General features: G+C 40.4%; 1 protein-coding gene across 4 annotated transcripts; it reads right to left on the bottom strand.

The window, feature by feature from the left end:
• Positions 1-6,553: 6,553 nt before the first annotated feature.
• TLR2 (toll like receptor 2) lies at positions 6,554-18,518 on the bottom strand. Of its 4 annotated transcripts, none has more exons than XM_032444349.2 (3): positions 17,472-18,518; positions 15,738-15,828; positions 6,554-14,110 (listed from the first exon to the last, which is right to left on the bottom strand). In XM_032444349.2, the coding sequence occupies exon 3, from the start codon at positions 14,077-14,079 to the stop codon at positions 11,734-11,736; it is 2,346 nt and encodes a 781-aa protein (XP_032300240.2). In that variant the 5' UTR covers positions 14,080-14,110; positions 15,738-15,828; positions 17,472-18,518; the 3' UTR covers positions 6,554-11,733. The 4 variants fall into 4 exon arrangements, with proteins under 4 accessions (XP_032300240.2, XP_085400900.1, XP_085400901.1 ...); XM_085544774.1 differs by having other exon boundaries at positions 15,738-15,805; XM_085544775.1 differs by having other exon boundaries at positions 15,738-15,790.
• Positions 18,519-18,576: the final 58 nt, after the last annotated feature.

Here is an 18,576-nt window from a genome sequence, read left to right as displayed (position 1 = left end):
ATTTGAAGATTATGTGAGGCTCACATCTGAGATTATTAAATGTCTGCTTAAATTCACATAAGAAGCACCATGGCCACAAATGAATGTATACAGAGATGCTGCAGTCAGTCTTTAGCAGGTTGGAGCCTTTAAGGAAAAGGCTTTGAGTTTTCAAAGAGGTCCCTAATAACTACAGCTAGGTAGGAAAACAAAGTCACTACCATTCTCTAGCTGTAATTCTAAGGAAGGTTTACTGAGAGAACCCAAGATTCTCTTCAAGTTATTCATGCACATACCAAAACAGAGAGAAAGCTTGTCTTGTGGTTGAGGTGCTAAAACCAGGGCTTATGGTGCTACAGCTCACTTCCTCTCCCTGCAAGTCTGAGAAAGCCAAAGCAATGTGATTTCCACCCCAAGAGTTAAACAAGTCAGACAGTTCGGAAAGGGCGAGTCCTTGAAAAGCAGCGTGGGGTTTAAGTAAGTGTTAAATAAATAAAACAACTGCATAAATGGGGGCTGTACATCTATTTCAGACAGGCAGAATTTTAAGCATATCAGCAGTTTCTCAGCATCTCCCACTTTATGATCTGATGAGCACCCCAGGCCATCTGTAGGTTGAAATTCCCCCCCCCACACACACACACACTTTTATTTTTTGCTATTGTTGTTAAGATAAGTGGTTGCAGTAACATTGATAATAGCCTCGATCAGTTTCTAATTCCCTGGCAACTGGTGCTCAGACTCTGAAGGATTTTAGGCTGATTCAAACCCTGTGACTTCTGACAGGTCTGTTAAACAGAAGAATGGAGCTTAGATACAATTTACAGGAACTGCTTTAGTAATGGATATAAAACCAGCTTGATATATGACAGCTTTACTGTGAGTGGAGTTTCACAGTGGCGTAAAGTTGAAATGAAGAGGCTGTGAAACTGACCTCAGCTCTACTTTGAAGCATCAGGAGCAGTGGTGACATGTCAGCCATGCCAGCATTCATGCATATGAAGTGTCTGATGGAGTCAGAAGGAGTGCAGCTCTCAGGGGCTCATGTCACCAACTCTGCCTTCACAGTCATACATGCAGCTACCCTTGAGCACACACAGTACAAGGAAATAAAATGCAGTTTCACCATGACATTCCCTTTCATTTATCTTCTAGAACAGCGCTGCTCTGCCATTCAATCATTTCATGTTAGCTTTTCACGTATTTCTCTCCAATCCAGCTTAGCACTATTGATTTCAACAAGCACGTAGAATAAAGAACACTGATGAACACAGAATACCAAAGTGACAGAACTCGCACAGACAATGTATGTCATTTCCCTGATACTGCCACCAAGTGCATACCAAACACACCTTAAACCTGCATAAACCGTGATGGTTTATGATGGCCAGAAGGTCCCTATCTGCCTATGTGAGTTGAAGCAGAGTGCACTCTGCATTCCTTTGCCATTACCCTCTACTGCAGCACTTTAAAGTAAGTTAATATGTATTACATCTACTTAGTTGTGTCAGAACACAGGTAACCTGGGCTGATACTATCATATTACTTGTGTAACTTACAACTTCATCTTCATTGCCAACTACTGGCTTACAGGAGCCAAGTCTGAACTAAAAAGCAACATATCCCTTATGGAAGACATACTTCTAAATGCAATTAGTCTGATTTAGGAGTGCTCAAGAATTGCACAAGTATTGCAACACTTCAGTAAGACTCGTGATGGCTTTTGTGCTTTTGCTGTGCATTTTAAAATAAACAAAGCTGAACATCCCCATCAGAAACACATCAAGGCTTAAGCTCTAAGTGCATAGCTGTTTGGCAGCAGTGAGGCCTCCCTCTGTAAAAGAGGAACTGGGGAAGAGTCCCTCTCAATAAAAATAGCACCATCAGCACCTGAAGTTAACAGTTTTGCATCATGCTCTGCTCTGAGACAAATGTATTTTCACGCTTACCACCTTTCTCCATCCATCCATCTATGAAATTATCCTATAAGAGAATGCTGCAACTCATAATAGGTCTCTGCCAGTGGCTGGTTCATCACATTTGTTCCACATCAAGTCACTTCAGCATTTTTTTCACTAAAGCAACTCGTAGGTTTATGTATGCAGTTGTCACTGCCCTCATGGTTCATACCTGGATGCCTCTGTGCCATTTCTGAGCACAGTGATGATCTCTTCCCATTAGTTCGCTTGTGTCATGCAGTTATGGACGTTTACCAGCACAGTAAATGCCTACATCTTTATCTACTCTACTTTGAAGACAAACAAACAGAACAAACCAACAAAGTTGAACGGTATCAACATCCTTACACAAGGCAGGTGCAAAAATAACTGGTAGGTATTGTTGCATTGGATAAGAAACCCACTGAGAGCAGAAGCTGTAAAGGTGGTCACAATCAGTATTTAAGCAACCCAGTTAACTCAGACAGGAAATTGTCCATTTGACATTAAAATGAACAGCAAAAAAAAAATCTCCTGCTTCACTAAGCACGTTTGGGTCTAGATTTCTGCAGCACAGTATTTCCAGGTGGCAGTTGTTATGCTTGCATTAATGTGCATATCATTTCTGTTTGGTTTGGTGGGAAACATTTAAATAACTCAAAGTTTGTAAAACGACCATATGCTAAAAGGAAAACAACCCCCTGATTTTGCTTGCTTATACGTTGCTCTTACTTGGCATCCAGCTTCAGACAACTCAGTTTTTGCCTGCATCACTCACAAGCGGGTTGTGCACAGCAGAATCTCGTTCCCTTGTTTGATACAATGTAACATGCAGCCCCAGTCTTCCATTGCATGTTAAGGCTTAGAACGAAACACCAACTAGAAAACCTTTCTGACAGACTCCTTGCGTTAAGGATGGGTGCTTGTGTGTGCCGGTCCCTGCTCTAGATACTCCTATTGTTCTTAGATGTAGAGCTCAGAAAAAACTGCACATTTCTGGGAGGTGAAATAAAGCAAAGGACTGCAGTGATTGACTCCCTCCTATTCAAAACACTTTGCAAATATGAAAAGAAAAACATATGCTTAGATTCTTTTAATGAAAAAGGATGTGAAGGCCAAAAGGAGCATAAAACTAGCCCAAAAAGGAAAGAGTATTTATCAGCTCAAAAATAACAATGACAACAAAAATAGCAGCAACTACTTACTGGATGCAAGAGAAACAGCGATGGCCTGTAGCTTCCAAAAGAGCCTTTTGCAGGCTTATTGAGAACATAAAATGTCTCACAATGAAAAAAAGACATGTTGGGGAAGGGTCTTATTTCAAAGAATCAAGAGCAAAATCTTGCAGCAAAGCAACCAAGGCTCAGCTGATGATAATTTTGGTAAGAAGGAAGAGCTTGCCCTTCACCAGATGGCTAGGTATAAAGTAACAGGAGTGTGATCCCAGCAGAAAGCAGGGGGAGGGGAATAAAGGAGGCGTTTTGCTAGTAAGACAGTCTGGAATCAAGCGATTGTGGGCTGCTCTAGCAACTATGGGTATTTTTCTAAATGGTAGATTATATTTGGGGGTGATATTTCCTTAAGATGGGGAAGCATGTTAGAGAAAATCATCATTCCTCAATTATTTTCAGAATTCTGGCATTGCTGTTTAAGATTTTTGTAAATAACTACAGAGTCTTGTGTAGATAGATTTGTATCTGTGCTCAAATAACGCTCCAGTTTCTCCATTTTGCTTACAAATGGGGCATTCCTTTAATTCATTGAGGTGGAGGCAATTGTGAGCTTGTAGCTCTGAGACATGAGTGGCAACCACAAGTAATATTCAGAGAATTATGACTGTTTAAAAGCCATGCCTCCCCTGTTCTTGTCTTTCCTAACCATTCTGCTCAACAAAAAAGCAGAAGTCTAACATATCAAATGGGGAAGGGAGGAAAAGGTTTATTACTGTTCTGACTCTGTATTTTCCCAAAGGAAATTATGACTATCAGGTACCCAGCTGATTCTTTTTTTGATTCAATTTGCTTGCTGTTGGGAGCTGCCTGTTGGTTAAAGTTAAATAAATATGACATATATGCACAAAATTGTACCTCCCCGGCACAACAGAAATCTTAAAAATATCTGAGATAGATAGAAAAGCAGATTTGTTATGGTCTCAGAGAAGCTTTGAACAAGAAGAGCCATTCTTCTGGCCCCATTTTAATGATTATACATCTTGTATGATGTGGCAATCATGTCACAAGAGCTTACTTTGGAATGCAGTTCCAAACTTATGCTCACTTAGGACAGTATTGATTTCTGTACACAAGTAATGAGGCTGTACTTGAAAATAAGGTTCTGTGATTTACTTAATAGAGGAATCTCTGCCAATTATTAGCAAGCCATCAACTGTAAGCACATTAGTTTTAACCTAAAGAAACCCAAAGCAACTGTCGTCTTACTTCTTCCATGCAAATGTTTTTTGAGTATTTGAATATGTCTACATCAAAAGAAACTAGATTTTTAGAGAGCCAGTTAGCTTGGGTTGCCAAGTTAATGAGTTCTGGTTAAGGTCAGTCTGTCACAAAAATCTGATTACTACACAGTTATTTTCTTTATGTTTGCATATGTTTTCAGATGGAAAGGATAGCGGAATAAAGCCCTTCTGCTGAATTTGCTTGCGATACGCATTCTTACTCGCTCTGAGTGAGGAATGTTGTGAGAGGGGCAGAGTACAGATGGACATTTTTTCAGTTGATGCCTGTGTGACCTGTTTAATCTGCATAATCAGAAAATGGTAAAGTTGTCTGTGATGCTTATGCTGACTTCATTTCTAGGTCTTTTTGAGCTCATTTTAAAGTATGGTAATGAGAAAAACATTTTACCTTTGGGCAGCAATCTGATTTGTCAGGAAATTCCTCTTTCTGTGATGGGTGGATGAGGAAAATCTGGAATAATATGATCCAGATGTTAAAGCTTCCATTTAGCAGCAATATATATGTATTATTTTATGGAATTGTCCAGACCTTAAAGTATTAATAATAAATCAATACTGGAATTTTCAACTGTGGGACTTGATTCATATCCTAGTCCTCGTTCACATGACAGAATACTTCTGCATTTCAGCTAGAGGCTAAGAGCATTAAAATTAACATCAAGACAAACATAACAGTTGATAAGGAATTTTGAAATAATTAAGGCTTATAGGATTACCCAAGAGAAGGTTGTGATACCATTTTTCAGCTAATAAGGACTCCATTTTGGAGCTAGGATTGTAACACAGCTCTAATAAGATTTCTTCTTCAACGGATTTTTGTTTGGTTGTATTGGAATCTCTCCTGGCTGGTCCCTTCACCAGTCATCTCAACAAATGGAATCTTTAGTGTTGGAGCTTCAGGTTCTCTTCTTGATTTTTATCAGTCACAAAGTTAGTGTGAAGTTTGATGTTCAGTCAGTTTACAACTTGTATTTATGATATTATGAGAGCAAGGGAAAAACCTGAAACTATTCAGCCACTGCACTCACTCACTGAATCCCTTAATACTGATGTTTCAAGTAGGATGATGACTGTTGCTGTGGGGAAAGGAAAAAAAGAAAAAGAAAAAAGAAAAAGAATTAAACTTGAAGTGTGAGGGAAGCAGGAACTAACTGGACTACAAAACTTGCTGATATTTTGTTCTGGTATTCTGGTCAATAATAGATTCACTTGAGTATTCCTCTGTGGTTTTGTGACACAGTCAATACTGACAGCTTCATGGTTTTTGATGTGACACTGCTTTTTTATGGACTATACAATAGAGCGACGTACAGAGACATTGCAGAGATCTGTTTAAACTATATAGCTTCCACCATTGGTTTAAGTGCTAGGGATCATCATTCTGGATACCACTTGCCAAGACTAGAAGTGAGTTCCTGAATCTTTGAGTCCCTGGACTTCTGAGAAAAAGGTCTACTGGATACTCTTGCAGTCAACTAACCTTGCTTTCCCTTAAGGAGAGAAGATCTTGTGCCACAAACAGTTGAACTCTTTTGCTGAGGGAACTGGGGTTGTTCAGTCTGGAGGAGGCTCAGAGGAGACTTTATCACTTCCAACAGCGCCCTGAAAGGAGGCTGTGGCAAGATGGTGGTCAGGCTCTTCTCCCAGGTAATGATGATAGGATGAGAGGTAATTTCCACAGATTGTGCCAGGGAAGGGTTCAGATTGGATATTAGGAAACATTTCTTCTGAGAAAGAGTGGTGAGGCACTGCTACAGGCAGTCCAGAGAGGTGATAGTGTCACCGTCCCTGGAGGTGTCCAAGAAAGGTGAAGTTGTGGCTCTGAGGGACACAGCTTAGTGGGCACGGTGAGCAAGACAGGCTGCTTCTTCACACTTCACAAAATAATTTTGTTCTCCTGTCCTTTTTATTTATAGTTGCTTATTGTGTAGTTCTTCTTCTGTAGTTCTTATGTAGTTCTATCTTCCCTTTCCTCTTATGTCTTGGTTTCTCAAAATCAAGCAGACCGTTGCTTAAGTTCTTGAAACTGCAGTAACATTTAATTATTACTTGGTAATAATCCTGGCACCAGTAAATGGAGATGACTGTGCTCATTTTCCTGCTATTCATATCTTTGACATCTTTTAAACTGTAGTTGTGCATACTTGACACTAAGCAAATACTATTTTCATGGATTTTTGGCTTTATTTTTTCCTGTTAAACCAATCTTGACAGCTTTACAACATCATTGGCATAACAACAAGAAATCTGTCCAATGACATCTGTTCAGTCTGTGGGCAGAAAATATTTGTGGATACAAATGAAGAAGGGATCACTGAAAATACCCACCAGCTGTCCTGCAATCATATGCATCCTTTCCATATGATTATGGAACAGCCATTTTCTCCTCTTTTAAGCTGCTTTAAAAAATAATCACAACAGTAATAAAGGCCAAGAAAAAAGGAAAAATCCACACATTCAGAAAGAATGCAGCAGAAAAGTGAAAATCAAACTATGAAATATAACTCAGTTCTGTGACAAATGGAGTCCATGCAACTCTTTGACAGATAAACTGAAGCAAGAATAGCAGTAATCCTGGAGTTGCTTACCCAGATCCGCCTTCCAGATACTTCATGCCCAGCCTGACTATATATTGGGCCAGTCCCAGCAAATCCAGGCACGCAATCCTCTCAGTCGGGTCCTCTAGCTCAGGATCCTACACACTGCTAAGGATTTCCCCTGTCTACGCCTGGGTCTGTGTGTGACAGGTAGTTTCAAGGAGGGGTGGAAGCCTCCCCAAAAGATGGCACATTTGTAGCCTATAGCCCAGCAGAACACCCAGTGACTGATTCTCAGGGGTACCAAACAGCACAGCATTTTGCATTCCAGAAACCAGTAAGAAAGGCACAGCATACGTGCTGGAACACTGTTACAAATCACTTCCTCCTGCAGAGCATAAGTCTTGCAGTTTCCTGTGTGCAGGAAAACATGAATACTGGTCTGGATGTTCAGAACTTTGCTTTTTCTAACTATTCTAAATGATTTCAGACATTTGAAACTGCTGGGTTTTAAAACAAGGCAGTATCCATAATCAGTCATTACAATTATCTGTGGATGGTTTGAATACATTTGCAGATTAATGTTCTAAGCCTTGTTTACATTTGAAGGGTTTATTGAAAATACACCTGATGCCAGGTTTCATTAATTATGCATGTGTGGTTGGTGCACAGTTGGCAAGAAAGAGACTTGCCCACACTGTGGCAAAAAGCTTGATTTGAAGATGGCATTGAGTTACCCACATCCTTTCCCTAACAAGTGTGCTTTCGATTTGGATTTTCTAAACTCTAGCCTGATTACTTGCTAATTCTTGTTTTGATCTGCAGTGGAGGGATGAGATGCCCACATCACATAAATGGGAAAACTATTATTATTAAAGAGCAATTATATTTAGGGAAGATGATAGCTCTGTTTGGCTTTATCTTATTTAAGACTCCAAGCAAGCTAAAAAAAAAAAAAAAAAAAAAAAAAAGTATGTTTATATTTTCCTCCTTGATTTCAAGACATTCTGAAATCATTTATATAATGAGAGTAATATTTTAAAGTATGTGAATCAGTTTTAGAAGGACCATGCAGTGGCATTAGCCCTTTAAATAATGAGTTTAACATAGCCCACTTTCAGAACAGTTGCTATTTTTCCCCTCCTCTTAGTAAACTATATTTTTTTCTCCAGTGTCAGAAGTATTTGTTGAAGATCTGCTGCTGCACTTGTAGAAAACTGCTTGAGTTGAAATAATTTTTAAGTCTATTTTAACTGTATGTGAGGAGGAAATTTAAATGTAATCTTACTCCTCCAGAAAAAGGAACTGAAGACATTTCAAAACATTAACCCAATGCTTTCTCTTTAACTTCAGCTAAGGAAGACACCAAGTTTTACTTACTGGTAATTTTTATCTCCAAATTCCTATATGACAGGTTAGGTGGGAACGCGGGTTACATGGGCTGGCTCTGCTACTTGGTGGCTTGACAACCAGTTGTAGGCATAGTCCTATACATTAATTACTTCCTATATCTGGAACAGAAGTCGGACTATTATTGACAATGTCATGTTGGATCTTTTCTTGTGCACAGCAATATGCATATTTCGTGCTTAATTGTAAGAGACTGGACAGCTTTTGGTATAGCTGGTTGGTACAACTCTGATGTGCTATGTACTCTTTTGCAAGACTGTGCCTCTTTTCACATTACAGAAAGACTGTACAGCATACAAGGAAAGCATTTTTTTTAAAGAAATTGATGCCTTTAATGAGAAGATAGAAAAGCTAGAAGCTAGAAAAGAAGTACTTATTTTCTTATTATGTGTGCCCATGAAAAAGAAACTGCCAATATTTAAAGTTTGTTTCATTGTTAAATACTGTTAGTGACTTCTAGTTGAAATTTTCACTACAGGAAGTTGTGTGGTAGATAAGGAGAATTTTAAGTCACATAATGGCTTTGTATACGTTGAAGTCTGAAACACAGCACCTGAATAGTTTCATCATCTTGTTAATGTGAGGTAAAGTAAGATTACCTTTAGATTTTTTTTTCTTTTTTTCCCTTAACTTCTTACAAGAGCTGCTGTACCATAATTCCTACATACTCTGCTCCATTGCCACTTGTAGAAAGACCTAATAGCAGTAGTGTTTATGGCATGCTTGGTAGCTAGATAGACCTCTCTGTGGAGGGAAGGCCATCTGAAATTTTGCCAAATATTTCCTATTGCAGAGGTAGCTAAAGGTATGAGTCTGTTGGCAGAGGAAATGCTGGACTGCCTAACTGCATGTACTCTGAAGGCAGTAGGGGATGCAGAAGGTTTTTCTCTTTTGCTCTTTATACCTACACTTGTTTTGATTTTCAGTTAGTTATGGACTGGCTTAACTTCTAATAATTGAGCCCCTTCCTCTTTTTTAAATAAATTTTAATAAATGCATGTTCAGAATTAGAACATGTGCCTTTCAGTGACTTTAGGGACAAATCATTTTGCCTGCTCAATTTCTGAACTGCATGTTGCATCTCAAATGACTTCCTCCTCCTTATTCTCCAACAGAAAGGAGCAACTTTATTTGGAGAGGACTACATCCTCTTTGACTTACTGTCACCACACTCAAAAGGCCCAACTTCTAACAACCAGCTTCTCAAACATAGGAGGAGGAAGTTATGCTCACTAACCGCAAACTATGTACGATGCTAATGTTTAAATAAACATATCAAAGTGGAACATAAGTTTCCCTGCTCAGCAGCTGAACATTTGACTTCTATACTACAATGGCCACATTGTAAAGAACTGAAACACAGTCTTGCTTATGCAAGACTAGGCGGTTCTTCTTAGGAGTCAGAGAAGGCGGTCATAGCCTAAGTAAAGTAGCTTTTAAACACAAATTAAACACGGCCAGAAATTTTTACATTGTCACTAAAACAAATACAGGTTATCTTTACTTATGCCTTGATATATATATCAATAAATCAGAGATTGCCAGAAGCCACCAAGATGAAGCTAAGTTTAAGATGCTAAAAATAGGATATGATACAATAAAATAAATCGTAGTCAAGTGGAAGAGTAATCTTAAGTGCATAGAAGGCAGGTGGCCTTTTTGCTCAGATGAACTAGTAAGGTTAGTAGTTCTTGTAATGCCTTATATGCTTGCATTTATATATGCAAAAATACACATAAATAAATCTTTCTTTTTGTGTTACACTCTCAGAGATGCCTAATTGTGAATAAAATGGAGGGATGCTGTTCCTCAGTCTTCTAAATATCTAGCAAAGAACAGGAGAACTTCTGCTCTCAGTGAAAAACTGGTTATGAAGAAAACCTTCTAAAAGTATTAACACAAAAGGAAACTAACTGTGAGATGAGACTTTCCATGTACAAACTCAAATACTCAAATCATTCAACAGAGATTCTGTACACTTTAGATGCCTGAGACCCAAAACACAATAAAAGCACTAGCCTGGACACAGTCTAAATGGCCTTCCATACTTAAAGTGGACACAAATGAAAGAGGAGAGACTCCTTCCTATGATGTGTAGTGATAGAAAAGTGATGATGGCTTTAAATTAAAATAGGATAGATTTAGATTAAATGTTAGGAAGAAATTCTTTGCTTGGAAGGCAATAAGGCTCTGGCATAGGATGTCCAGAGAAGCTGTGGATGCCAGGTTGGCTGGGGCTGTAAGCAACCTGTCCTACTGGAAGGTTTTCCTGCTTATGGCAGAGCATTGGAACTAGATGGTCCTTAAGGTCCCTTCCAACTCAAGCTGTTCTATGATTCTATGATCTAATCCCAGATGAAGTAATATGTACTGTAAACATTTCCATGGGAAGGCTTTCAAGATTTGCTTCTGTACATACCTGGAAATGTCAGCCCCAAGAACATTATGCCTAAACACTGAGCTGATCAAGTAGGTAGTTATCTCTTAGGCTGACCAGATTCAAGCTGTTAAGGTTTGTCTGAAACTTTCCGAGTCTCCAAGACAGGTATTTACTGAGATCCCCCTTCATTTTCAACTTACATCTGAAGGAAGAGCTTGGTGGTGGTATCTCTGTTTACTCCACTTCTTCAGCAGTTACAATCCTTGCCCCAGCCATATTCCTAAGATAACATGGGCCCATCCAACAGTGTTTGAAGTGGGAAAGTCTTCAGCTGCTCTGGTTTTGAGGACTACCTTGCAGAGAGAACAAAGGTGAGGAACACCCATTTTGCAGTGGTGTTAAGGCTACTTGGTCGGAGAGAAAAGTATGGTCTTGAAATCAAAGACTACATAGATATTAGTGTTTGACATACTCCAAGTGAACACTTCAACAATTTCACTTAAGCAAGTAAAAAAATTGCTTGGACCCCATTCTGAAGCATCTCTTCACTAAGAAAGAATAATAAGCACCACAGTGTGAAGGCAGGTATTTAGATTAAATTTTGCTGCTGTGATTTTTAAAAGTTTTTAACATTTAACTTACCAGGATTATGAAACGCTATTGAGAATCAGTCCTTAGATATATGCAGTATGGGAGCTAGGATGAAAATATCTGCTGCATAAGCAGACTCTTATGTAAAGATTTTGCAAAGATAAAGCTATATAAAAGAGATAGTTGTGTATCTAAAAACTTTTCAACAGGAAATCTTTAAGCAAAACTGCTTTTCATAAGACTGCAGATTAAAATACTCAGAAAATTCATGATCACAGAGACAAGAAGAGTATAATTTTGAAGCAAGTAACAGCAATTACAGTAGCTCAGATCCCTGTTAGATGGATACTGATAGATAAAGGGACAAAGTCGATGGAAATAAATCCAGTAGAGCACAGCTACAGGCTTGGTTTTTAATATCACTATCTAAGATTTCAAGGCTACTTTCAAGTTCTCCCAAAACATCTGCTGCTGCTCTTCATCAGGAGGCCACTCCAGGTAGGTCTTGGTGTTCATTATCTTCCGCAGTTTGCAGAACCTCTTGGGGATCGCCTGGCTCTGAATGGGCTCCAGCAGGATGAGAATCGCCACATCATTGTTCTCGTCAAAGAGGCGAAAGTGTGAGAAATCCAGCTCGTACTTGCACCATTCACTCTGCACAAAGTGCTCTGATAGCACAAAGAGCGTCTTGTGGCTCTTCTCAATGGAGTCAATGATGTTGTCCACAATCCACTTCCCAGGCACAAAGTCCCGCTTATGGAGGCACAGTCTGAAGGGCGGACATGCCTGCTCCAGCTCCTGCACCATGATGTTTTCCACCCAGTTGGAGTCGTTCTCGCTGTAGGAGACAAAAGCGTCGTAGCAGATGTCTTTTGCGGGGGCTCGCTTGGGCTTGCGCTTGGCTTGGAGCCATGCCCAGGTCATTCTCATGTACCAGACTGCATGGTACTTGTACCCAACGACCACCAGGGTGAGGATGAACAGGAACACCAGGGTGCAGATCAAGGACACCAGGAGGGACCGGTGGCACTCCATCAGTGGCAGATGCACACTCCCAACCTGTGCCCCTCGCACCACCAGTGGAGAGTCGCAGATGTAGCTTTCTGGCCATCCCACAAGCACCTGGGCTATCCCTGCCTCATGGTGAATGAAGGAGAGGAATTCGCAGGAGCAGATAAAGTTATTGGCGCTGGCATCCAGCAGCTCCAGTTGCTTGAAGGACTCAAACTCTTCCTTGGAGAAGCTGTTGAGCTTGTTTCTGCTGATCGACATGGCCACTATGTTAGGAATGGCTGTGGCTTCAGGCAAGGTCTTCAGATGGTTTTCTGTCAGGTACAACTCCTTGAGAAATGGCAGTTCCAGTCCAAAATCCTGCAGGTTGTTAGCACTAACATCCAGCACTTCAAGACTTGAGGGAATGCAAGGTGTTAACTTGGGAATTTGAGTGCTGGAGAGATTCAGATATTTCAGGTTTTCAGGCCATTCACACACATCTGGAATATCACCAAAATTGTTTTCACTGAGGTCTAAGAGATTTAGGTTTCTTAGATGAAGCAAGCTTTTACCTGTCATTTTTAAGTCACTCAATGAATTCTGACTTAGATTTAGAGTTTGTAATGAAGGCCATGCACCCTGACAGGCTGAATGCTCCAAACTCTGATCTCCAAGTAAATTCGCACTAAGGTCAAGATACTCCAATGACAGAAGTTGTTGTGAAAGTCTGCACGGTACCAGAAACACCTTGGTATTTTCAACAGTGATTTTCCTAAAAAGAGATAGTAAATCAAGTACGGAATGAAGATCTGTAAACAAATAAAAATCTCCTATAGTTAAATTCTCTATTGTCAGAACCCTCAAAGATTGTGACTGGTTTGCCTGAATTGGTTTTTGCCAGTGTCCAGTGCCCAGGAGTGTACAGTCTTTCATCTCCACCTCCGTTAATTTTGGCATGCCTTCCATAATGTTGACAATCCCAGGTACAGTAGCATCTGTGAACAAGCACTGTTTTAAAGAAATTTTCTCTGCCAAAGAGGAAGACATATTTCCCAAAAGTTGTATTTTTTCAGGAACTCTGAATGCTAGTTTTCTTACATCTAACCAAATGGTAGAGTGCAGAAGGTCCCTGATGACTGCTGAGAACACATCAATCCTTCTTATGCTTATGATCATGTGATTTATCTTCATAATTGATTTCAGACTTCCAGGCTCATACTGACTGAGGTTGCCACCGTCGATCTTCAGCGTGTTGAGAAATGTAATGCCCTGAAAATTTCCTTGCCTGATGACAGAGAACTGTGGGTTGCCCAGGTGGAGGGAGCTCAAGTTGCTCAGGCTTGAAAAGGGGGAACTTTCCCCCAGGTCACTGTAGGAATTGCCTTGAATGCGGAGGTGCTGGAGTGAAAAAAGGGGCCCAAACCACATTGGGGACAAGTGAGCCAGGCTGTTATTTGACAAGTCCAGGAGCTCCAGCTTCCCCTGGGAGCCAAACGAGTCCTCGTCTATGGAGCTGATTTGGTTGGACTGCAGCAGTAGGACTCTCAGGTTCACAGCCTGCTGCAGATCGTGTGCCCGGATCAGCTTTATCCTGTTGTGGGCCAGGTTTAACACTGTGATTTTGCCTGTGAGCTCCGAGGGAATGAAGTCCAAACCCATGGAAGAGCAGTTGCAATACTGAGTGGCATCACATGAGAGACAGGCCTGTCTCAGAGCTTGTTCTTCAGGAAAGTATACAGCCAAGGTCATGCAGATTGCCCACATTTTCCAAGTATGCATAGTTGTTTATTTTGCCTATACTTTGAATCACCTACAAAATATAAGATGTTTACTTAGTTTTGCAGTAGCCACACTTTGGATATAGCTAAATCACCGTGCCCCTTAGTGTTCTGTCTTTCTGAAGATACTATGAAAACTTTTGTTTTCAATGCATTTTCATTTGTTTTCAATGCACATATTTTTCACCAATTTAGCCAGAGACCTGAATATCTGTTAAATTATTACTAATCCAACCCTTTGTCCACTTAGAAATGGGTAACTTTCACATTTAGTATTCATTCAAACGTATGTCTAATCTCACTTCTGACAGTACAGAAAAGAAAGCTGCATATATTTCAATTAATTTTTTCTGCCTTTGGCTATCCCAGGCAGATACATACTAGATGCAGGGAGATAAATATGTCTGTGTAGGTCATCATTATCATGTTGTGATCAGTCTAATACTCGATACTGAAACCTAAACTGGGAAAACAGACCATTGTAATTTGCTGACTCCTAGATCTTCTTTTTTAATGCCATATCCTCCCCCTCTGCTAGGGGCTTTTTCTGCTTTGGATCAGAGGTTCTAGGAGCTTCCTGCAGATCAGATCAGTTGACTGGAACAGATCCACTTCTCTTTCCAGCCTCACAGCCAGTTCCTCATGATCTGGATTGAAATGATTTGAGATAACCCGTATGATTGTACGTAGATTCTCTTTCACTTTTCTTTCTCCTCACAGTCATGTCTTTCATTATATTTATTACATGTTTTATTTTGTTTTGGTTTTTCGTATTATAGAGCATACCAAAATACCTAGCTTGACTTCCAACAAAGAGACATTAGCTAGTTCCTTCAAGGAACCAGAACATAACAGTTCTTAAAGCCAGGGAGGGCAGTTTTCCCTTAAAAAATGCTTATTATATGTTGAGTTAAAAACCTTTTTTTGGTTCATGCTTTCTTGGCAAGGATCAAAGAGCTCTTCTAAAGTATGAGATAATGTTTCCCAGTGTGTCACAAAATCCTTGCCTGAGAGGTTGGTACTATACTGAGTGAACCATCTCCAAAGAGACAAATGAACTGGTTCCCAAAGGTTAGTTTGACCCACAGAGGAATACTTTCTCCTTCAGTCATCCCACTAAGACACTGTGCAAAAGAACTACTGTACTTGGAATTCATACTCTGGACTGTTTTACAGTAGCAGACCCAAGCAGGCAAGTTCATACAGGCAAGTCCTCCTGTTCTACTTGCATTATTTTAGCTAGAGATGTTTAAAATCACCCAAAAGGGGCAGAATTAGCTGAGGGTGTTTGAACATACAGAGAGAGGAGAAAGGGATGTGGTTCATTTTTCAGATCCTTCCATCTGTTACCACCTAAAAAAGACAAGCATTTGGACTTCTTGCAGCATTTTCCTTTAATCTCTTTTTCTGATGTAGAGTGAAGGACACAATAATCTCCCCAGACTCTCAAGCTGTGGTCACTAATCATGTTCTTCAAGGTCAATGGAGAGAAATAACAGCTTTTAGGGGAAATCCACATCCTGTCTTGTTAGCACACATAATAAGGTATACCTCCAAAAGAAATTATACCATCATCTTAAATAAAGCTCCAGTGGATAGATGTCTAGCTGCTTAGGCAGGTGAATCCCATCCAAAGTTATAATCTATAGTCACACTCACCTGCTGTCCAGTTGAGGTTCTTTTATGGGGCTTCTTTGGTTATGTGAATCTGTCTGGATAGCACAGTGCTGTAAGGCCATAGGAGAAAAAGCTACAGCATAGATCAGTTTCACAAGCAATACACTCAAGTGGGATTACTAAAATGAATAGCAAGCCTAAGGTGGTATCAAGCTGCACATTAGTTAGGAAAAGAGATAATAATTTAAAAAAAGTACAACCAACTTGGCAGCATAGTCCATCAAAATCTATCTATAGGTTGGTTATTTACAGACTGAAAATCAGCAGAACAAAAGGGAACTGAACAGGTACCATATTGGAAACACAAGCTGAGCTGAATAACTCTTCTCCTTAATATCAGGGAGGGGGGGGAATAAATCCAGTTTAGTGGAACAGGAGGAATTTTTCTGTATTGTCACTTCCCTGAGTGTCTTTTCCAGGTTGTTTTGATTGTCTGTCCCATGAGGCACTCTCAGAAATTCTATTCCTACTCTCATTCATTTGCAGCTATTCTCTTCCCATTCCTGTCTAGTAGCAAGGCTTCCTGACTTCCAGGATACCCTTCCTTTTCAGGCCCCTCCACACCCATCCAGATACATTTCCACTGTCCATTTATCACCCTATTAAGGAATCATTTTTTTCCCTTTTGTGATGGATACAAAATAGCCACACAGAAGCTGAAACACAGGTAATATGTGAAAACTTACACAGATAACACTTGTACCATAAGGCACTGTAACTAATTAAATTCTCAAAGTGTTTCTGGTTTACAAAGATAACCCAGGCACATTCAAGCTTATCCTTCCTAGCCCAAAACAGTAGAAGTATGTGAATATATTCTTCAACAAAACCATGAGTGTCAACAGAGTAAGGTTCTGTAAATGCTAATAAATGCTAAAGGTAAACGTAGCTGCATGCAAATAGCTTGCAAATTGATTATAGCTTGGGAAAAGGCATCAAGGTAAAAGAGGGGTATTAAATTCTAGAAACGTTACAGTACGCAACATGGATCAATCCACTGGTAGACTGGGAAATTGTTGCCTCCCATTCAGTTGTGCATGTGTTAAGTACATCCTGGGTATCACTCACCAGTAATGCATTAATAGCGTATATACGTATATACATACACACTCACATATGTAAGGCGATGTGTGATAGGACAGAGTGAAGTAAGGAGCTAGTTCATCCCACTGTCCTGAAACTGTTGCTTACTGAGCTCTTTCTAGTTGGATTCCTAAAACAAAAGCAGCTCATGTTAATATCTATTCTTCCCTGGGCATCTGGCAGTGATGTACAAATAAATGGGACAACACATGAATGGGACAAAGCACACACAAGGCATCCTTCCAAGAGGAAACTGAGCACAAGTGACACAGCCTGACCCAACTTGTCTCTTTTTCATGAGCTGCTTCACTTCATCCCTGTTTCCTGAAGGACATTGCTGACTGCACTCCCAGGGGAGAGTTCCAATCACCACTTGCCTGCCACGCAGCCCTGCCGGCTACCTGTAATTGCTCCTACCAGCTCAACTGCTGCTAGCCGTCAGAAATCCCTTCCCACTATGCCCTCCTGGTGGTGGCCCCTCCCCAGCACCCAAGCATGCTGAATCTCCCGTGCTGAGGAGGAAGACTTGGTGGCAGAGGTTAGACTGCCCCAGTACACCCTCCTCACTTCTCACAATAGCATCACAGCCTCTCTTTCTCTGAACCTCCAGCCTCCATCTGCCTGCAAACTCACCTCTGTGCAGAAACCATTCCCTGGTGCTCCACCTCGAGTGCCTGCATACTGCTTATCCTGCTTTATGTTTCTTCTCTCTCTTGATGACTTCTCTTCACCCAGCTTCCTCTCATGTGGCTGTTTTCTTCCCACTTCACTTCTCAGATTCAGCTATGTTTGTAGGGCAATTCCTATGTGGAGGATCTGATTGGCACAAAATCAGTAATGCTGTTGGTCTTCTTCAAATGAGCGAGTCCATAAAATGTGGATCTACGGTAAGAGCACACCACAAAGCCAAATCCACCTACTTCTGCCTGACTGTCTCTTAAACATCTGTTTCCCTCCTTACCTCTAGACACGCAGCCTCCCAGTCAATTTCATCTATGCTCAGTGTTTGCTACCACATGATTCACTAGTCACTTGCCAGGAGTTTAGATTTGACTAGCCCTTGCACTATTTTGATCCAACAGAGTGAAGTGAAAAATGCAGACTTTGGACCAACCCTACAGAAGTCATTACGTCAAAAAAGTAGAACTGAAAGCAGGGTATGCACCATGCTACACCCACAGAGACTGTAATCTAATGTGCGTGCATATTCAAACACACACACACAGAAGCATGACTACATACGTATACATATACAAGTATACGTGAGTACATACAAATACACACCCAAAGACACACGTTTAAGCAAATATCCCTATTTTTCAGATATTGTTCAGCCCATATACCAATGCTCTGACATTTCATCGCAAAGTAATTGCCTGCAACAACATCTAGCCCATTCATTAGAAACACCTGGCCAGAAAACTTCTCAGGGCAGGTAGAAGAATGCACAGTAGCAACAAAGTGAGAAGTAGGCCTTTATAGGAAGAAAGAAGCATGAGAAAGAAACACAGACATTGATTTAATGCCCATGGACTTCACCACAGTCATTGTACAAGGTGGCATTAGACAAGGATGCTTCCTTAACAAGTACTGTGCAAAACCCACTCTGTACATGGGGTACAGACTCCAGAATAATTACCCAGAAAGACAGACTTGTGACAGATGTATGTATTCAGTGCTGCCTGTGTTGCACAGCACTGGTAAGGCTTCAGAGGCATATTTTGACATAAAATCTCAG

Source organism: Coturnix japonica, chromosome 4 (genome assembly GCF_054131305.1).
Source record: "Coturnix japonica strain WE chromosome 4, WE-NBRP24, whole genome shotgun sequence".
Taxonomy (NCBI): Eukaryota; Metazoa; Chordata; class Aves; order Galliformes; family Phasianidae; genus Coturnix; species Coturnix japonica.
Note: the sequence above shows the minus strand (reverse complement) of the source record. Positions and strands in the feature narration are given on the sequence as shown.

What these genes read in the sequence shown, in the direction of transcription:
- TLR2 (XM_032444349.2), bottom strand. Translation starts at nt 14,079, where the DNA reads ATGCATACTTGGAAAATGTGGGCAATCTGCATGACCTTGGCTGTATAC.